This window comes from Salminus brasiliensis, chromosome 2 (assembly GCF_030463535.1).
Source record: "Salminus brasiliensis chromosome 2, fSalBra1.hap2, whole genome shotgun sequence".
NCBI classification, from domain to species: Eukaryota; Metazoa; Chordata; class Actinopteri; order Characiformes; family Bryconidae; genus Salminus; species Salminus brasiliensis.
Genome location: NC_132879.1, coordinates 15,986,056 through 16,008,974, shown reverse-complemented (window position 1 = coordinate 16,008,974; position 22,919 = coordinate 15,986,056). Strand labels below are relative to the sequence as shown.

Genomic DNA, 22,919 nt, shown 5'->3' with positions numbered 1-22,919 from the left:
TTATGGTAAATGTCATACTTTTAAATAGCGTGCATAAGAAGATATTACTTTCAAAAAGAATCATTCTTTTTATCTTACCTTCTCTTTATTAGGAAGAGTTTGTGTTCTGGTAAAAGTGTCTCCTCCATTAATACTGATCAGTTCTGCATCTGCAGAAGGGAATGGCCCAGGGAAAACCACGACATCACTCTTCAGTGTGTCAGAGTTAAAACACACGTCGTACTGCTGAATGGATTTGGAGTAAGACCAGCTCCCATCAGGATGTGTGGTGATCACTGGGGCGCTGTACCTGCTGAAACTGCTCTCTGTCCTAAAGCATTTTGCAGCTATTAAACTGATGAGACTCAGTAAAAAGATCACTGAAATAGACACGATGGCGATCAGCAGATACAGATTTAAATCTGAGAAGCTCTTCTCCTTTATTGGAACATGTTTCAACTGAGTCTGGATGTCGCCTGTGCTCTCAACCACCACAATATCAATAGACACAGTGGCTGACAATGAGGGCTCTCCATTATCAGACACCAAAATGACCAGCGGATGAGTTTTTAGGTCATTGTCACTCATTCTCCTCTTAGTCCTGATTTCCCCGCTGCTGCTTCCGATACGGAACAGGTTATTCCCTTTGGGTTCGGATATGTGATAAGAAAGCAGCGCATTGTAACCAGAATCGGAGTCCACAGCCCTGATCTTGGCCACAAAGTATCCAGCTTCAGCAGAATATGGGATGTTCTCGGTGTTGACGGAGCCGTGCTCGGAGTAGGGCGCAAGGATCCCGGGATGGTTGTCGTTCTCATCCAGAATGAAAACGTTAACACTCACGTTACTGCTGAGTGGAGGGAAACCGGAGTCTGTGGCCTGTACTTTTAACTGAAACATTTTAATTTCCTCAAAGTTAATAGACTGTAAACTATGGATATCCCCAGTGTCCGAGTTTATGGTTACCAGTAATGATACCGGGGTAGTGCTTCCTAATAATGAATAAGTTACTCTGGCATTATCACCTACATCAGGATCAAAAGCAGAAACTGTATGAATAACAGCTCCAATCTGACTGTTCTCTTTTACATAAACATTAATGAAGGGCTCTGTAAAGCGTGGCGCATTATCATTGACATCAGAAACGTGTACAGTAATTACAGTAATGCTAGAGAGAGGTGGGATCCCTTCATCTGTAGCTATGAGAGTAACGTTATACTGAGAGATGCTCTCTCTGTCCAGAGGACCATTTACCATTAGAGAATAATAATTCTTATAATTTCCCTCAAGTTTAAATGGCGTTATGTCAGAAACAATACAATTTACTGCGCCATTTTTCCCACCATCTCTGTCAGTCACTGACACGAGTGCAAGAGCAGTACCAGGTTTTGCATCTTCCTTCACACTTTGCAGCAACGATGTCACTGTTATATCGGGGGCGTTATCATTTAGATCTAGGACTTCAACTAACACCTTGCAGTGTGCAGCCAGTGGGGGCTGCCCTTTGTCACTGGCTTGCACACGGATTTCAAAAGCATTGTGCTCTTCGTAATCTATCTTACCCTTTACTGTTATTGCCCCTGTACTTGAATCAATATCAAAAATCTGTAAGATTTCATCTTGGTCTCTTTTGATTATGAAGTAATGAATCTCGCTATTCATTCCTTCATCAATGTCCGTGGCGTTTAACACCATTACTGTTGTGCCAAGAGGAACATTTTCAGATATGGTTGTTTTATATAGTGGTCTACTGAACACCGGCGCATTGTCATTTGTATCTAAAACATTCACTATAATTAGAGATGTCCCTGATTTCGGTGGACTGCCCCCATCTACAGCGGTCAGTGTGAGGTGTATGACAGGTTGTTTCTCTCGGTCTAAAGCCTTCTGTAGCACTAATTCAGCAGACACACTCTGCTCGGCTCCTTTGGTTATTGCTACTGTAAAATATTCATTTGAGCTCAGCTTGTATGTACTTATAGTGTTTCTACCTACATCTAAGTCGGTAGAGTGAGGCAGGGGGAGTCTAAGACCAGAAAGAGCGTTTTCTGCTATATCCAGTGTTTGCGATTTCTCGCTAAAAGTAGGAGCGTTATCGTTAACGTCCAAGACATTTATTTCAATTCTGTAAAGCTTCAAAGGGTTGTTAATTACCGCCTCTACGCTGACCATGCATTTCAGCGTTTTAGCGCAAAGCTCTTCTCTGTCTATTCTCTCATTCACATTAAGAAATCCAGTCTTTAAATTTACCTCAAAATATTTTCTCTTTGATCCGGTGACAATTTGAAACATTCGCGACTCCAGCTCTTGAATATTAAGGTTTAAATCCTTCGCGATATTTCCCACCGAAGTTCCGGGTTTCGTCTCTTCAGAGACAGAGTAGGCCAGCTGTCCTGTAGCTGCTTTCCAGCAGCACTCAAAAAGAACAAGGATCAGATACCTCACAATGAATGTTCGCCTATGACGTGACGCCATCGTTACATCAAATTTGGACAGAATAAGCATCCACGGTACACTTTCTTGATAATCCAGGCTTTTAAAAATCAATCATGGTCCACAATTCTGTTTAAAATAAGAAACACGACATCTTCAACTGCACACGCACCCAAAGAGTCTTCTAAACAAAGCCCAGAGAAAACTCCTCCCAGTTTTAACCGGGAGGGGCAACGATTGGAACGGAAGAAATTTTCATTTCAAAGATCAACAGCGACATCACGCGAATGTGCACGTGAAATTGCCCAATTATCAGCTTTTTTTAAATAATAATGCGAATCAAACAACTGGCTGTCAGCATTTGCATCAAGAAGTAATGTGAGACAAATATAACATACTAATGTAAAGCGAATGACAATGTACAATGAAAACCAAGTACTTAGGTAAATGTTATAAAATGGCAATACAGATTTAAATCTGAGAAGTTCTCCTGATTTGTTGGAACATGTCTGAACTGAGTCTGGATGTCACCTGTGCTCTCAATCACCTCAACATCAATAGACACAGTGGCCGACAGAGGAGGTGCTCCATTATCGGACACCAAAATAACTAGAGAATGAGCTTTCAGGTCATTGTCACTCATTATCCTCTTAGTCCTGATCTTCCTGTCCACAGCCCTGATTTTGGTCACAAAGTATCCCGCTTCTGCGGAACAAGGGGTGTTCACTGTGTTAACAGAGCCGCCCTCAGAATAGGGCATGAGGATACTGGGCTGCTGTGGTTCTCATCCAGGATAAAAACATTCACAATCACGTTACTGTTGATTGGAGGTACTCCAGAGTCTGTGGCCTGGACTTTAAACTGAAACGTTTTTAATTTATTCATAATTAAAAGACTGCATGTTTTGTATCTCACCTGTTAAAGCGTCAATATTGAACAACGAGGAGCTTGAAATTGATGCTGTTGATGATTGTTTGCAGTAGAGAGTACGTTATGAGTGCATTATCGTCAATGTCCACGTCTGTAGCTGTAAGTGTGCGTATAATTGAGCCAGTTTTAACATTTTCTTGCAAATACGCATATTCTGTCTTTTCTGGGAAGAGAGGCGCATTGTCACTTACATTGGCTACAAGTACGTTTATTACTTTTTTACTCAACTTCATATTCTGTTATAACTGTAATGTTATATTCTGCAGCTCTTTCTCAGTCGAGTACGTCAAGTAGTAATTCTGGAAGGACGACTGCAGTTTAAATGGACTCGATACATCTAGGCGAACTCTAACTGCGCCGTTTTTTACCAAAGTCAGACACCATCATTAAAGCCACTACCATGCCTTTCACAGCGCTATCGTTCGACTGGATTTAGAAGAGACGTGACAGCCACGGTGGGTGTGTTGTCATTGACATCCAAGACCTCGACTAAAACTTTGGTGTGGCCCAACATAAGCACAAGACCCTTATCTGTGGCTTGGACGCGGATCTTGTATGCATTGTGAATTTCATAATCAATATCTTCGTCTAATTTAACATATTTGGTTTTCTCGTCAATCTCGAATCTAGAATATTTGGAGGAGTGTGACTAATAAAGGAGTAAACCACTATTACATTTAAGCCTTCATCTGAATCTTTGGCTTGAATTTTGATAATTGTGCTCCCAACTGCACTATGTTCTGCTATGGAAACGCATTATCACTGAAATCTAAAACGTTAAACGTTAAAGCCTGAAAATGTTATAATATCCAAAAATCTGATCAAATTTGCCTTTGTTAAAAGAAAAGTACACACACACACACACACACACACACATACACACAATCAAGTCAATCTGTATATTCAACCATTCAGGCATTTGTTATCAATCAATGTAATTATATTACATCACATTATCTTCACATTTATAGTTTTGTTGTTTTTAAAATTTGACCATGTAACGTTATTAGGTATAAACAACAGCAGCAATATTAATAATAATAATAATAATAATAATAATAACAATAACATAATTTCTTTACCCAACAGCGCCATACTATTGACCCAGTCACACTCAATAATGGGAAGAAACATATTTAGAGGTTGTAGAGATACTTATTTAGAATAATAATTACTTTAGCTTTCATAAACATTTCATAAACAACACAATAGATAGAATTTCATAACTACTACATAGCCATCTGCTTCTGATCAACAAATCCCCACACAATATAATTAACAAAAGATGTCTGACATATAAATGTCATTATCTTCCTATAAAAAAGCATATAGATATAATAATACAATAAATTTCAAACTGTTAAAAATAGAAAATGATGATTTTAGATATGTGAAATGCACAGCTGTTGTATGTACAGCACATTTGATTTAATTAAGGGTATTTGGTTTGAAGAAATGCAGTAAGGCATCACATTAGTGCAGCATTAAAGTAACTGTTCCACAGCTTTTTAAGAACCTAGAGTCTAAGAGTCTATATATCCATATAAATATAAATATATATATCCAGTCCCTTACACTCTCACTTTATCACACTTTTGTGCTCTCTCTCTATCTCTCTCTCTCCCTCTCTTTCTCTCTCTCTCTCTCTTTCTCTCAAATGCCACATAAACAGCAGTGGATTTTGTTTGTTTTTTTTTCCTCACTGTTATAACTTTGGAACAACTCAGCTAGTTTGCACTGTTTTCAATGTAGTTGCCAAATAGTAACCCCTAAAGTGTAATCAAATTCACAAAGCATAAGAGGTTAATAAGACACATACAAAGAGAAATAGGGAGAGAAAAAAGTGTGAGTGTATGGAGGGCATAGAGAGAAGAGAGAGGGGCATAACTGGGGCATGCACTATTGTCCTTGTAGATCTGTTCATTGATGCACTGTGCCTCATTACATTTTTCACTATGTGTTTCCTGGAATTTGTTTTTGATAACCTTACAGTTTCTGCTCTAAGTGTAATCCTGGATTAGATTCAGAAGGCTGACTTCCCTGTTCTATTTCTATTCAGATAAGATAAGTGGATTATAGAATATACTGTTCTTGGTATACAAAGGGGTACGTTTTCATACAGACTGAGATGTTCATAGGCTGTCAGATAACCTTGCTGTTAAAAGGCACACACACATTCAACATGTTGGGCTAAACAATGAGGGATGAGAGACAGGCCAGAAGAATCAAGAATGGAGATATTGATTTGTGCTACTAATAGGAGGGTAAACTCCATTACCCAAACAATTTAGAAATGATGAGAATAGGACACTACAGAAATCATAAAAATGTTTTTGCCTCTCATAAAGTACGAAAAGAAGTAGAATATTTATCAGAACTCACTCAAGACAACTCGGGAATAATACAAATGAAAAATGTGGAATGCAAATAACACAAAAATGTGCCCTGGGACAACAACATGCATTGGTCAATAACACAACATACATAATGAAATAATTAGGTTGGAATGATGAGACAATAGCAGTTTCCATGTATAACACAACCTCAGAATATGTTCCATTGTATTGTATGTCCACACATACAATGTGTTTAAAAAAATATTCAAATACCTCTAGTTACTCTAGAAGGTTCTTGGCTCATTATCACTATGTTTGTGCAGCAAACCAGAATGCTGAATGCTGTTAAAAAATCAGAGAGAAGTCTAATAATGCTGCACTGAACTGCAAAGTACTTTATGATATTACAATCAAGTTTAGTATAAACCTTTATCTAACATAACTGATTCAGCCAATCTAGAACATCAATACAGCACATTATTTCCCTGTCTATTTAAACAAGCTATTTAAATATATATATATTAATGTTTTATCTATACTGATGTTCTACACAGAATTTCAGCATCTGGCCAATATCAAACTAACAATCATAATGGGAAATAAATGCATAGACTCAATATATTTTTCAAACTATGTAGCAATAGCAACAACAATAACAATGATAGCAGTAAATAAAATTAAAAAAAGGAAATTCAATGTTTAGTTTCAACAGACAAGATATGCATTACTATGATCTGTTAGCAGGATTAGTCTATAGCTGGCACATAGCAAGACTCAAAACACTAGCAAAACCCTTAGCATAGCAAAACACTTGCAAGTCTTGCTATGTGCTATCTAGTTACATAAAACTAAGTCACAACACACACAACTGAAACACTAACTATACTAGCTACACACATACATCTTAACTGTACTAGTACTTTGTGGTAATACTTGTACTGTAAAATTTCAAAACTTAAAGAGCTTTATAGATGAGTGAGGGACAGTTTTATTTGAATGATTACTCAAAAAAAGAACTCTTTATAAGTAATGATTAAAGTGTATATGCAAGTCATAGTGGTTTTTAGTAAGTATATACTAAAATGCCATACCTGCATTGCACACCTAAGCATAGACTAGACTAGATTTCTGCTTAGCACACACAATCCCCCACACCCAACTTCAGCTGAGTGTTTCTGTGAAAACAGCCAAAGCACTGCAAAAGCACTGAGGTATGGGTTTCTCATATGGATTCATCCCACCATTGCACTTCTGCACTGCGCTGAAAGAGAAGCGGCTCAGAAGCATTTATTGCTGTGTAAAATAAAACAGCAGGTGTAAGAAATGATTATCTGGGTACATGTGTATGTGTATGAGTCTTCAAGTGTAATATGAGATACCTAATGAAGCTTACATTGTCATAGAATCATATGTTTCTGGGCATGCCCAGTAGGTCCTGCAGAACAAAAACAGAATTGATTTATACTGGTAGAGATGGGTGAGGCACTGCAGGGAGGGTGCAACTGCACACACATACAGTAACTCCTCAGTATATAAATACCCAGAAGGTTATGCATTAGCATACAAACACCAAAAAGACTTGTGTTGTTTTCCTCACATTCACCCAGCTTTTGGAGTCGCATGTCCAGAGGGCTTACTAATACAGTGCTGTTCATTAATAATGCTGGTTAAATGGAGAGTAAATAGTCATGTGGGACGACTCTCTGTGTACCGAATATTATTTAGGAAATTAAGAGGCTAAACATACAGTAATTTTCTGTCTATTTGAGGATTTTTGCATGTGTGGGTGTACAATATCTGTGTTTCTCTGAGGATGTGTAAGAGGGTTACAGACACCAGAGGGGGTACTTGTATAGCATGTGAGTGTGGTGCATTTGATTACATCTCCAAGCCAAGGGTGTGGCCAACGGATGTGTTGAGCTTTTGTGTGGTGTGTGTGTGTGTGTGTGTATATGTTCTCATTTGTGCTTTACTGCTCTCCCAACCTAGAAAGAATGACGCCAAAAGATGGATGCAAATGCATAGAGTGTCTGTAAATAACTATAAATAGACTATCAATTGTGTGTGTGTAGAGCATACTGATTATTAATTTATTAAGCATGTCTCTATAATAAATGTATGTATATTTGATGGAATCATACTGTGTTTCTAAGAAGTGCATGATTATAAACCAATGTAATTTGGTGTTCTGTGCATATCACAGGTACAGTTTTATTCATGCATTTTTTCCAGTTTATTATAGACACTATTATGTGTAAGTAGTACTTAAGCTTATGTGCAGAGCCTGACGACATCATTCAAGGAAAACAGAGGGTAAGACACGTGTGTGAGAGTGTGGTGGGGGAGGGGGTCTGCTAGCAGGCAGCAGAATCCCCCTCTCCTCCTTGCCAGAGCCTTTCTGTTGCCATAGAAACGTCTTTATTGTGAGAGGAGGCAGTTATGAAGGTGTAAAGCTCTCTGTCCTTGCCTTGACCATACCAACAGATCTGGATCTGAATACTTAGATCTGATTTTTAATAAGAAGTATAATCGGGAAAAAACATAGAAAGGTACGAAATAACAAAGAGCAGAGAAAAACCTTATGTATACAGATTTAAATATTTTCATGTTTAAATTTAAAACAGCATGGCCTGCCACTATCTATCTCTCTTTATCTCTCTCCCTCATCCTCACACTATCCCTCCCCCATCCATGTGTATACACACATGCTGAAGAGTAGGTCAGCTTGTGCATTAATATGCTGCTACAGCGGCAGATAGAGAGAGACAGAGTCAGTATGACTCGCATCACCTCCCCCACTGAGAGTCTGACCTTTTAGCTCAGCCATCCAACCAACATGTACCCCATCTGGGCTACAACTCATTTAAATGGTCCTTGTGTGGAATTGACAGTTGTTTCTTAATAAATTTGTACTCACACACAAAAATCTGATGTTGTTCTATTGCAGCATCTTTGGCTTCTTATTGTCTTTCATTAAAAAAAAGTATCTCAAAAATGTATGTTACATAGAAAAAAACATAGATAATAAATATATGTGGTGTCCTAGATAAGTTATATATGGTTGTGAAATAAGACTTTCTATGATACACTATGATATATTCTCTTACAGATTTTTTGTTGCTACTACTAACTACTCTTCCAAACAGAATTGTTTTAGCTGCAGAAATGTGAATAGATGATTGAAAGAGAACTCATGTGTTTTAGTCTTAGTTGCACTTGGTTCAGTTTACCGGAAACAGGCTTAAAAATATTACCTGGCATACAATATAGTAGCTAATTCTAGCACCATTCAGTTTTATTTATCAAAAAAATGGGCATTCTATACATACAAGAGCATGGGGGAAATGTCCCCCATCCTCACAGGCATACAGTCAACACAGTAGGTATTGTGGATCCCACAATACACAGTGTTTTTGCAGTGAGCATCAACAATGGATGCACATGCAAGGCCTCATTAATACTAACCACTCCACTTCAACACCCCCCCCCCTCCCCCTGACGACACACACCTTCCAAAATACAGCATACACAGTTACTGTGTTGGGGTTGGGAAATTGTGTGTCCTAAGCAGAAGTCTAGTCTAGTCTATGCTTTGGTGTGCAATGCAGGTATATGCCATATACCACTATGACTTGTGTACACATATTTTCATTTTTACTCACTTAGACATAGAAAGAGTTCTTTTTTTGAATAGCTATTCAAATAAAACTGGCCCTCATGGATATTTGGAGCTCTTTAAGTTGTAAAGTTTTACAGCAAACAGGTATTACAGCACAGGTATAACAACAAATTACAACTGGATTTTAAGCCTATTTGAACCAATTTTATTGGGCTTTAATATATTTGGTTTTATGACACAAAGATTAAATAACAAGATGCCAAGATTTTCACCTACATATTATTACATCTTATTCAGACCATCATATTAAGACTGATCCACACTAGCAAGAACACAAGATCTGCTTACTGAGGTGAACTGGTGTTTACAACAGTGGCTTGATACCAATATAAGTACAACTCCAGCAGCTTGCACTAATTTGATTTGATTTCTCTTTCTGTTAATCAAGAAAGTCAAGAAAGTCGAATACATTTGAGGATAATACTAATACTAAGTAACTTTTTAACTGACATTAACTATCTCCAAATACCCAACTTCTCTCCTCTCTCTATCAGCCTGTTAATCAATTCAAGATTTTTCACTATGCATGAGAGATTACCACAGATGAAGTGCAACGTCTTACAAATTTGGTTAATGCATTTCACATTCTTTTAATATATTTTTAATCAAAGGAAACTACATTGCCATATGCAGCTCTCTAAATGAGCAAATGCGATTTAAACACACACACACACACACACACACACACACACACACACACACACACATCTAAAGAAAGATAAATCTCAGAGTGAATTTGAACCCAACAAATGTTTAATCATTTATTTCCAAATCTGTGCTCAGATCCCTTTGCTCTTATAAAGTAGGGCATGGATGGGTTTACAAGAAGATAGACGGGAAACATGGTGCTTACACATGCAAACCTGTTTTCATACAATGTTAGGACATAAGCTTAAACATTTGCCCCACATCTATTATACATATATGCATGAAGTCAGGGTAGTTTTCCATCGCTGCTGGGTCACCATTGGTTAGAACACACAGGTTATTATATTGATAGCAAGATAGTCTGATAGTTCTGTATGTTGCATTAGAAACTAAGTTGAGGTTAAACAGAGTAAGCTTACCAAGATGTATTAGCAAACTAAAAACATAACATATACCTTTCTTATCAGGCCATGTTTTCTTTGTCCATGTTTTCATGCCATATTGAGATAGATATGTAGATGCTTAATTTACATCTCAGTTAAACCTTCATTAAAGAAACAACTACTAGGAGGTACTAACTTGCTAACAATGTAGGTTGAAGATGGTACTAACCAAGCTAACATGAATAAAGCTATAAATAATGTTATAATGTTAATAATATTCATATTAGCTACACAAAGCAACTACTAGATTGTGTAACTGCATATTCTGCTTGATGCACAAAACACAAGGTATATACAAAAAATACATTTTGGTATTTCAATAAAAAATATCTACTTCCATGTACTATGTCTCTTCATTAAAGTAGAGAATGTCAGAAAAAGTTTAACTAGCTTGCTAACAAAATGAAGCAGATAAATAAGCAGCTGCACTTGAATAGGCACAACCTAGCATATGGGTACAAAACACACATGTATGTTTCTCCTTGCATGTGCTAAAGATGTTAGTTTTCATCACTATTAGACCTTCATGCTCCATCCTGCCCTCAATTTAGTTTTATTGTTTACTGGATTAGCAAACCCCACAGCACTGGGATTTAAAGAGCTAGATCAAAGCTACAGGAAAATAATGCTCAAACAGCTAGACACACGTGGGAGAAAGGGATTGAGTCACACTCTCCTTCAAGAACTGTTTTTAGTTGTAATCGCCTCAGAACCATGCTCTTATCATGTCAGCTACAAAGCAAGAACATTGGAGCTCATTATCTCCCAAATTCTCTCTGCATTGCTAAAGCACAATAACATCAGCTACTAAAACAACCCAAAGCAAATACTTCACATGCATGGGCGGATCTACTGGGGTGGTCAAGGTGTATTAGCTTAGCAAATGATTATAAACTTATGCATATTGCATCTCTCTGCATTGCTGCAGCACAATAACAACAACAAGGCTGATCCCAAATCAGCTAATAAAACAACCCAAAGCAAATACCTTACATGCAAGGGCGGATCTACCCCAGTTGGCAGCAACCAATTAAAAGAAAAGTTATGGCGACAAGAAATTGATTTGTTAGGGAAACTGAGTGGCATGAAGCAAGGGAGCTGGGAGTCGCAAGGAAAGGAGACGAGAAAAGAGGTTAGAACTATCCATTAATAAATTAAATTATAATGAAGCTCACGACTAGTATAGATGAGATGCTGATTTTGAGATGATAAAAATCAGGTTGAAGTACGTTATTTATCTAACTATACATGTAATGATAGCTATAGGTCTGATTATTTCTGTGAAAAGTAGGTTATAAAAGCTAATATTAATTCAACATCAAGGAAACCCTGTAAAGTAGGAGGACAAGTAGCATACATAGTTTTCACCAAAGAGCAAGGCGAGAAATAGAAAAGGAATCTGGTAAATGGTGAGATGAGGTGGAAGAAGAGAGAGAGAGAGAGAGAGAGAGAGAGAGAGAGAGAGAGAGAGAGAGAAGGATAAGGTGGAAGGACAGAGGGAAGAGAAGGATGAAGTGGAAAGAGAGAAATAAGAGGTGGTAGGAGAGAGAGAAGAGGTCGAAGGAGAGAGAAGAGGTGGAATGAGAGAGAGAAGAGAAAGATGTGGTGGAAGGAGAGAGAAGAGAAGGATGAGGCAGAAGGAGAGAGATGAGGTGGATGAGGTGGAAGAAGAGAGAAGAGGTGGAAAGAGAGAGAGAATAGAATGATAAGGTAGAGGACGAGAGAGAAGAGGTGAGAGAGAGAATAGAAGGATGAGGTAGAAGACGAGTGAGAAGAGGTAGAAGACGAGAGAGAAGAGGTGGAAGTAGAGAGAGAAGAGGTGGAAGGAGAGAAAGAAGAAGTGGAAGGAGAGAGAGAAAAGAAGGATGAGGTGGAAGGAGAGAAAGAAAAGGTGGAGAAGGTGGAAGGAGAGAGAGAAGAGAAGGATGAGGTGGAAGGAGAGAGAGAAGATGGGGAAGGAGAGAGAAAAGAGGTGGAAGGAGAGAGAGAGAGAAGAGAAGGATGAGATGGAAGGAGAGAGAGAAGAGGTGGAAGGAGAGAGAAGAGGTGGAAGGAGAGAGAGAAGAGGTAGATTAGGTGGAAGGAGAGAGAGTTGGAAAGGATGAGGTGGAAAGAAAGAAGTACAAATGTGGAGAATGTGTGTTCTGAGTAAACGATAAAAGCAATGTCCAGTACCTGTTTGAGTGCCATGTTGGAAATGGCAACCCGTGCCCCTTTGTAGTGTGTACATACTATTGCTAATCAAACTGTGATAACTATGATTAAATTCAGTATATATACAATATTTACGATCTGTCATATATTGCTACCCCCCAAAAAACTGCCCCCCTCTTGCCACCCACTAGATCAATCTAGATCCGCCCCTGCTCACATGAGACAAATAATTAATTGAAACCTTTTTTAAAGGCTTATTTAAAGGCTATGTGCAGCATCATATTTTTGGAAGCAGTTTTAGCTGCAGGGATTTAGCAGTTAAAAAGCAAGAGGTGCACGCACAAAACAAGTGATAAAGCTAGCGTACTAAAAGATCCCTGTGAGTATTGTGTGTGTGTGTGTGTGTGTGTGTGTGTGTGTGTGTGTGAGTGTGTGAACAAAAGGAGAATACATATTTATAAGAGATAATGTAAAAATAAAAAGTGTAAGGGTATTAATCCATGTCTACTGTCTTAAAAATAAAGGTGCCAAAATGAGTTATTTAGAAGGATGTCATTGAACCGTACAGTTTGTACAATCTGAATACACTACTATTAGTAGTAGTAAAATAAATGCTAAGATAAATGCTTTTCTTAATAAAGTAATTTTAGACGTGGTTGGTGTGGCGCAGCAGATAACACCACTACCTGCCAGTGAGCTACCACACCACGTTTTTTTCAAGGTTATCATGGCTATTTGTTAAATTTTCCATGCACGTAGACTGATGACAACATACTATTGACAGTTAAACACAATTGACACACTTAAACACCATTAGTTAATTTAGTCTAACTAAGGTAGGGCAGGTCCTCGGTTCTATAAGAAACTGTTCTATAAGAAGCTCCTTCTTAGTAGCCTATTGGCCACACAAATTAAACAGTCTAACCAGCTGCATGGTGATGCACTGAGAGTAACGGTAATCTCTGGTCATGTCCCAATAGCCACACTTACAGACTCTAAAGCTCAAACATTGTCAGTGTTAACCTTAATGCAAATTGTTTTGTTGTCTCATTTTAGAATAATGCCAGCACAAAAATAAATAACTAAAACCATCAGGGGACACAACTGATGGGTGTGACTGGACACAACTTGGGCCAAACTGAAAGAAGAGGGATCAAGCCACAAGATTATGAACTACGGGACTATGAGCTATCTGAGTGACACACTTCACAACTTTTCCTCAGCACAGCCAGCTTTTACCTTTTCAGAGATTTTTAACACTTAAAGATTCTTTGACTCACAAGGACTGGTTGTTTTGTTTAAGAATGACACGTAGAAATTAGATAAAAACTTGTTGTGTTCATCTTTAAGCTTTGGGATCTGCCAAAATGGAGCTGATCAACAAACTGCAGTCATGTTAATAAATACTATTCATTAATTTCCTGTTTAATCATTAGTATCAAGATCTGATAACTTATCAATCATAGATAGCTTTGGAGTCTGGTATTCAATCTCTTTAACTTAATATTTCCATATAATAGCCATGAAACTATAATATCGTTGACAAAGTTTGTGCGCCCAAAAGTACTCTCACTCTCAAGGTTGCTCTATATCTTTTCATTTATGTTCCTTTTTTCCTTTTTTAAATTTCAAAATTGCAATTTTGGTTTGATTTTATGTCAACCTACAACATACAAGATTTTTGTACCACAAATTCTAAACAGCAACTGAGTAATTCTGGTAGTCATTAGGCAGTGTCAGATCAAAGCAAACAAATATAAAATTGATATAGTCACAGCCATTTTAATTAACTGATGGAATTTAAAGAAATAACATTTAAACAAACAAAACAAATGTGCTACTGTCATTCAAAAAATCCAAAAGTGGAAAGGTTTTCCAAATGTATGACCAAGACATGGAAACAATATTAAGAAACTAAATGTTTTATTGATAAAATATTTTAAAAATCACAACATACAGGGTCAGCTTGACCACCTTTATGTGTTCTAGACTTTAAAGGCTTTAAGTTTGTTTTTTTCATGCCATGTTTCTTAGTGTTAAAGATATATACACAGAAAATGTATCAATTTCAGATGTTTGTCAGTATGTAAAAGAAAGACAAAGTGATTCTACTTATAAATCTAACTCTAATCCCATAAATTCGCTTTTTGTATAATAAGAGCAAAGCAGCTTGAAGTACAACTGTCTGCATCTGCAGAGAGGGCAATCACTGAACTGACCTCACCATCTGATTAGCTAAGCACAAATACTGTAACAGCTGATAACAACCCTAATTGGTCAACCAAACATCCGTCAGATGCACCTGGCTCTGCGATTGGCTAATGTGTTGCCGAGTGCAGTAAAGGTTCTGCTATTGGTTGTTCTCTGGTGAGCGTCATCACAGAGAGAGAGAGGGAAAGACAGAGTGCTACAGATTTATGCCACATTCCCAAGAGGGATCTCTCCCAATGAGACATTCTTCAGAACTCTAGTCAATAATAATTCATATTGCTGTCTTTTTTATTTTTCTGAAATTATGTATTAGTCATGGAGGACAACTCCTCCAAAACAGGACCAAGGAGAATGTGTGCTACAATGAAAAAATGTGAATAATTCTAAGCCCCACATAGGGCATACAAACATTCACACTGACAGGACTCACATACAGTAATGCATATATGGATGAGATAGCGATGTGTTTTGCTTTTGCTTTGAATTTGCTTTTACTGTAACTAGGTCATCACCCACTAACCCCATTCAATACAGATCCAACAGTATGGCCAAAAAAAGAAACACACAGATAACCAGTGTTCTCATAAGGTAGAAAATCAAGATCACATGCAGCCATCCACCACCAGGAGGAGATTTGCTTTCATGAGTCATTTTTTAAACAAAGGGCTCATGGAAGGTTCTCTCTCTCTCTGTCTCTCTCTGTCTCTCTCTCTCTCTCTCTCTCTCTCTCCGAACAGGGATACACAACACTCCAGCTAAAACTGTCTGCGGAAATGAAAAAGCTGCTTTCAAAAGGCTAAGAGATAACAGAGCCATCTGAATGATCCACCACTGTACTGCAGCACCAAGCTAATCCTGACAGCAATAACACTGTTAGATTATTATCACTGTACTTCAGAGACCATCAGAACACATACTACGCTTGCTAATTTTATACATTTAGGTAGGATAAACAAAATTTGCACATTTACACACATTTGTCTTTTGTCTGTCATATCTATTTGGGGTAGTCTAATTGTAATGTCTATCAAGGCAAGATATTACCTTCTGATAATTTGCTGAAAATGAGATGCATGCAAATGTATTGTCATAAAAACATATAATTAAACTAGTCTTATTACAAAGAATCTAAAACAATAACTAAAATCCTTTCCCCCTCTCTTCCTCTCAAAATCCCTGAACACAGAGAAAGTACACAATATTTCACTTTCAACATTAAATCTTAATAGGAATACTCTAACTACATTTCATGCTAACTCACACAGCACTCCATATTTTAATTCTCTAATGCTGTGTTGTATGGTACTGAATGATGCACATTAGACTTCCCTCTCAACTGTTTAAAATGACAGCACCTCAAAAAACACCTCAAAAGGAACAATCATGTGTAGAATGATATTAAAAACCAAGTCTAGACCATACTGTGGATAAAGCAGCAGTGAAAATGATCAGAAACTAAAGTTCACCTGAAACGCAGATAAATACACCAATTAGAAAATATTCTTACCTTCAGAGTGCTCTGTGGATGCATGCAGGGAAAATAATAAATAGAGAGGGTTAAAGAAAGGTTATTCGTTGACATGCAAATTTACTTTTTACTAAGTTACATATTTCAGATAAAGAGTTTATAATAATTAAAATGTTTGTTCTAGAGACACATTTACAGTACTCAAATCAACAGTCAACCTCTATCCACAGGATGAATCATTATCAGTACTTTAATATAGCTCTAACGAAGATACAACCAGATCCATTTGCAGAGAGTTTGTTTTGGTGCCTTTTTTATCTCAGTTCTCAGACCTTACGTGTTTTCCTCCTCTAGCACTTGGCCCATCATTAACACTGATAAATTTGTATTTGTTTTAGAGCAAGTAAAGTTGGAATGCTCTAGACTACAGAGTGATTCAGAATTTCTCCCATTATATCAGTTAAACTGTGCGCTTGTAAAACCATTTTTGCAAAGATAAAAAAATATTGTTCAATAGAAAAATCTCATTATGACCAATCCCATAATTTAGAAATGCTGATACATGATAATATGTATTTTAGAGGTATATAACCCAATAGAAATACATTATTCAAATTAAATAGTTTATGCTTTTTAAACAGATATGAATGTAGTGCACTGCTGTTTATTCACCCTAAATGCTGCTGCACAAAGTGTTGATCTATACGAGATTCATATAATTTGACGCAGAAGACATCATGCAATACACCACCAACCCCAGCTTGCATCTATCACTCTTGTTCTCCAACTCTTCTCTTGTTCCGAACTCTCTTGTGCTATCCAGACCAAAATGTTGCCTGAATAATCTAAAAAATTATCCCATAGTTCTATACCAACTGCCCTGGTAACAATACCTAAATACAGCCTTATTAATCTTTAAATTTATCACATAGTTTTACACCAACTGTCCTAGTAACTAGACCTAAACATGGCATTAGTAATCTGGGCAATAACACTGTAGTTCTACATACAAACGTTATCCAAATTACATAAATGTCCATAATACATGAAGTAGCATGTTATGCATCATATATATGATAAAAATACATACAAATACATTTAATGTATTCAGTACCAAGTTGCTTACTTGATCGGTTTGTGTGAGTTTCTTGCTGAAAGAAATTTTATTATTTATGTATGGTTTATGATTTCAGTTTAGCAACTGGACCTCATTCAGTTTCTTCATGAAAACCCACTTACTCAGTTTTCACAAAGATTCTAACGTTCATCGATGCTTAGTTATTTTGACTTTGTTATTTGTTTAGTTTAAGAGGACAATAGAAAAAAAAACATCATAAATCTGGTGTAGTATTTTGTTTTAACTTTCCTTAAGAACAAATTTAAGAAGATATTTAGGAAGGTATTGTTTAATGCTGCCTATTCTGTGCAAGACACTTTTGGTTTACACTATGGTCAGTTTAGTTTCAAATCTAACTTTAGATACTGACACACTGACATAGATGCAGAAAGCAGTCTTACACATTTAATCTGAGCATAGAAATGATATACAAAATATATGGTTATTGTTGTTGAGAGATACATATGCAAGGATGAGAGAAAAAGAGAAAATAAAAAACTGGATAAAAAGATGGAGTGTGTGGATAATATATGACTCAGATGAGAACATGCAGTAGATAAAGCAACTAAGATAAAGCAAAGTCACAGTTAAAACCAGAACTAAAAGACATGGTACAGGATGAATAAAGTTTAACATGGATTGAAAGTGGGAGGTGGGATTGAGAATTACAAGAATGAGAGGGTGTGTGTAACCAAAGTAGGCAAGAAAGGAAACTGATCAATAATAACAAGAGATAGAAATCTAAAGTGATAGTGTCAGTACTGAGTAGTTACTGAAGTGTAAGTGTGTGTGCGATTAAAGCTCTTTGTATATGGGGCTCTCTGCCTCTTTCTTATGCTGCTATAAAGATGATGAGACTCCACTCTAATCCCATTAGAAGACTTGGGGTGGGATTACTGTCTCCCACAGTTATGCGATGAGCCTAATCCAACTACTCTGCACCCAGAAACACCCACTGGAACGTTAACAACTAGATTAAGACCAGCACACCTGAGCCAACAAGGCCAACACACAGCCAGGATAAATATCACAGACACAGTTAAGCTAATTTAGAAAAAGGTAAATGGATTTCACACCTATGGGATCAACAAGCATGATATAGGCATGATATAGGGTAGCATGTTACTGGATTTTTGAAAGTAGGAAACATTCACAGCAGCTGTTTACTCCCGTTGGATGCTGAGGTTTACTGAATTTCCACCAGAGAAAGTTCTCTCAACATCTCTCAACCAGTTCTGTATCAGTGCTACACCCTGACCAGCAAGAGCTTCCTATCCATCCTAAGCATGTGTTTCAGCTTCCTCTCACAGAAAAACTACACTGAAGATAATACAGTACAAAGGCTGACTAGTCAACAGAATCTCATAGTTCAAAAGCTACAGGTAAGCAGGGCCAGGAAGTAACCTACTAAACTCACCATCAACTCCACACACCTGGAGAACTGTTTCAGACATGACACTCCCTTCTGAAAAATGGTGTCATTCTATTAAAGCTAGACCCCTGACGGCTAGTTTTTTTGTTTGTTTTGTTTTTTTGGGGGGGGGTTGTTTTTTATTGTACATATTACATGTTATTTTTAATTGTACAGTCTGCATATTGTTAGGTTTGTATTGTATGTCTATATGTTTACAAAGATGCTTATTTGGATGTTATGTTTTTGTGAATTAAGTAATTCTTATGCTTGACAAAATTAATTAACATTCAACACTTTTACACATACACTATTATTCATTTAAGAAAAATGTCCCCACTTGGCCTGATTACATTACATTACATTACAGCATATACAGGATCACTACTGTACCATGTGTGTTTGTAAGATTCTGCAGCTTTTGATGTTAGTCATGACTGTTTTTAATGACAAACATGGAGCTATTTAAAATGTGTTCTCCCAATGAAACAGAAGGCTAAATTACTAAACTTGGATTCAGACCTGACTGGGTGCCCTTCTGCCTCAGAATTCTGAGTGCATTTCCTACATTTCAAACACAGGGTAAATCATAGACCATCTAAGACCAGACCAGCTAATTCTGGTATTTTACATTAACTTTGAAAATGTAAGCTTTTATACCTTTCCCTTCAAAGTTCCCGTTTTGGGGATACAATTTTATTTCAGCAGCAATGGTATATAATGTAGTAGACAGGGGATTTGATTAATAGGAACACAAGATTGTTTGATGTTGACATGAAATTGTTTTGTATTTGATGTAGACACACAAGGCGGTATGGATGTATGTATATATTTTCCCCCTAAAAAGCCTCTGACCTGCTAACAGGCTAAAAGTGTTATTACAAACTATTACCAGAGAATAGCCCCATCAGTTTCAACAGGGCAGTGGTGGCTCAGCGGTTAGAGCGCTGGGATATTGATAACAGGGTTGTGGGTTCGATTCCCAGGCTTGGCAAGCTGCCACTGTTGGGCCCTTGAGCAAGGCCCTTTACCCTCTCTGCTCCCCAGGCGCTGGAGTTGGCTGCCCACTGCTCTGGGTGTGTGTGTGTACTCACTGCCCCTAACACGTGTGAGTGTGTGTTCACTACCAGATGGGTTAAATGCGGAGGACACATTTCACACATTGTACAGTGACAAATACGTGCACCTTTACCTTTAGAAGTCCCTGTTGTTGCTAAGTAATATGCCTTGGTGTATAATAAACTTTGGAGTGTTAATAGATTAAAGCTTTCTTTTGTCTTTATTTGCATATGTGGGTTTAAACAGATAAGTCATCAAAATGTAACTGAAAGTAATCAGATTATGTTACTTTAATATAGTAATAATTAGGATTATGTCACATCCACACATGTTGTATACAGGTAATCAGTAATCTGCAACAAAATACATTTTTAAACTAATGTTTTTATGAGAAAGACAATTCAGTCACTCTCACTCTTCACTATTACACAATGAGAGGAGCAAGTTATTTAGCAGCAGTTTGTTCTGTTGGATAGTCTTGGCTCATTGTTCAGAGTGATAGTGAGCGTTGTTATTCACAAGGTTGGGGGTTTAATACCCAGGTCCACTAAGCTGCCTCTGTTGGCCCCCTGAGCAAGGCCCTTAAACCTCTCTGCTGCAGAGGTGCCTGAGCATGGCTGACCCTGTGCTCTGATCCTGGATTTCTAAACTGCAGGGAGCAGCTGCAAAAAGTCACTCATGATCAGAGCCAAAAACATACATACACACACTATACCTTGTCAAGTTACCTTGCATATATGTCACCCTTTTCAATCTCAAAAGTGCTAAAAATCTAAACTGTGACTGGAATATCTCATAATCATGCGGATAATCATAACAATTGAAAGATTCTCAATTTAACATTTTAACACCCACTTTTTTACCACATCAATCTAAAATGAACCTATATATAATAAATTATAAATAATAATAAATTATTTATATATGGACTAGGTTATTGTAATGAATATTACTTAATCATTGATAAAGGGGCCACATTAATGTATTCATTTGCGGTCCAAATTATATTCACATAAAATTAGGAAAATAAAGCTTTTGATTCATTCATTTGATACAAATGAGCCAGAGACAGAGAGAGAGCAGAGAGAGAGAGAGAGAGAGAGAGAGAGGGAGAGAGAGAGAGAGAGAGAGAGAGAGAGAGAGAAATGCAGAGCATGAGAGATGCATTCAGACACGTTTGAGTAGAGCAGTGGGAGGTAGTCTGTGAGCAGGCTGAATTATTTACTGAATTATATACTGCCCTACATCTCCAAGGCAGAGTGTTGCTATGTGTGCTCATGTGTGTGAAGAAGCAAGTGAAAGAGAGAAAGAAAGAAAGAAGAATTAATGGAGGAGTTTACTCTGACCAGAGGTGAAGTCAGATGAGGGGTTATGGGACACATGCATGACTAAAAGTAAAGAAATAAATAATACTAATAAAATAATATAAGATCTAAGATAGCCTTGCCCTGAGTGATGTGAGTGGACCCTGTGATGGTCCACTCTATCAAAGAGTCAGTGAGGTTTTATACATGTTATACTATTTATATACAGTCGGAAGCCTGATATGTCCCTTTATATGTCACCCATTTATTTTCACAAAGACATTATGTCTCATGTGGCATGAGTAAAAATACAACTACATTTATTAAACTACATTTGGGCTGATTGTTTTTCAAATGGTTGCTGCCTCCTCCTGCTGGTCTACGAGCTGTTTCACTTACGTGCCTCGAAACACACGCACAGACACATTTGCGCATGCTTACACAGATGAGTCACAATACCTCCCCCCAGCTCTGTCTGTCCCTCGCTTTTTGCATCCTTTAGCCATCCCACAACACTTTCACAATTCTATATTTTTGACCGTATCTAACTCTGTCTATTTCTGACCACTGCTCATTCCTCTACTCTTTCAGTGCAATATTGTTATGAAATATGCTATGACAAGTTCACATCCTTTTTGCTATAACTGTCAGGTCAGGCTGATGTAAAGTGGTGGAGAGGACACTTCCTTCCTCCTGCATAGCTGAACTGTATAAATAGTTAATTGTATAAATAATGTATAAATAGAAGTATAAATGTGCATATTTCATCCATTGTTTGTTGTTTTTTCTCTGTGTCATCATTTGATTTCTTGATTTTCTTAGAAAGAGCAAGGCAAGCAAAAGGCCCATTATTGATTTTAGATGTGGAATGTGGCTGGGGGGACTCAGAGGATCAGTACCAGTAAAGCAAGTCTTGGAGCTGAAATTTCAGAATAAATCAATCAGATCAATCGTTATCTAAGCCAGAACAACATGTTTCAGAACATTCAGTTCTGGTAAGTTGTTAAAAAGCATTGGTTTGCAACCAAGCAGACCAAACAAAATCAGTGCTGTCAATGATAAACAATACATAGCATATATGTCATATTATTGACATATTTTGACTAAAGCATGCTAGTTGGAGTACGTATGTGTATATGTCTATATTTTAAGGAATAGAACAGCAACTGGCTGCCTGACAAATAATTTACACTGAAAAAAGACGACTAGGCCACTGAATGACTAAAACATTTTTTGTTTACATTTTTGTATTATTGTCAGTGTTTCGATCCTGTGAGAGCCCATTACTCCAGATAGATAACATTGCAAGCTTGCATTTCATACTGTGCAATGCTTCAACTGACATTTCGTCAATTTCACACAATGTGTAACCTATCATATTATAATTATTTAGTGAAATTTTGTTCTGGTCCATGGGTAATATCTACTTCAGAATAATTTTAGTATCACATGATATATAATAATATAAAAAAGAATTCTAATAACAGCATTTATATTATGTTTTCTGAATAGCCACAGCAAAAATAATAAAGACACTTTTGGACCTGTAAGTAGGCTGCAAAATATCAAACTGTCAAATGTCAAAGCACAAGACAGCCCAAAACACTGTGTCACAGCTCACAAAAGCCAAACAAAACTGTACTGGAAACTGGGAGAGAGACTAAGAGGCAAAAAGCCAATTCTGGGCCAATAACTAGATCTAGGAAAATAACTGGGTATAATCTCTTCAGCTAGTTAACCACATACC

At 37.3% G+C, this 22,919-nt stretch overlaps 2 protein-coding genes across 4 annotated transcripts in view; both read right to left on the bottom strand.

Annotated features, from left to right (window-relative positions):
- The window catches only part of LOC140545582 (protocadherin alpha-C2-like), a 133,931-nt gene that overhangs the window by 54,422 nt on the left and 56,590 nt on the right, over positions 1-22,919 (bottom strand). The window contains exon 1 of one of the 3 annotated variants that reach the window (XM_072668470.1): positions 79-2,222. The exons of the other annotated variants lie outside the window; for them this stretch is intronic. Within the exon in view, the coding sequence (XP_072524571.1) occupies positions 79-2,151 (2,073 nt within the window). The 5' untranslated portion in view covers positions 2,152-2,222. Of the gene's footprint in view, positions 1-78; positions 2,223-22,919 lie in introns of those variants that run through there. 3 annotated transcript variants of the gene reach the window in all.
- Positions 15,981-22,919, bottom strand: part of LOC140550207 (protocadherin alpha-3-like) — a 54,780-nt gene continuing 47,841 nt past the window's right edge. The window contains exons 2-3 of the mRNA XM_072674047.1: positions 16,321-16,332; positions 15,981-15,989 (exon numbers count right to left, since the gene is read on the bottom strand). Of these exons, the coding sequence (XP_072530148.1) occupies positions 15,981-15,989; positions 16,321-16,332 (21 nt within the window). The remainder of the gene's footprint in view (positions 15,990-16,320; positions 16,333-22,919) is intronic.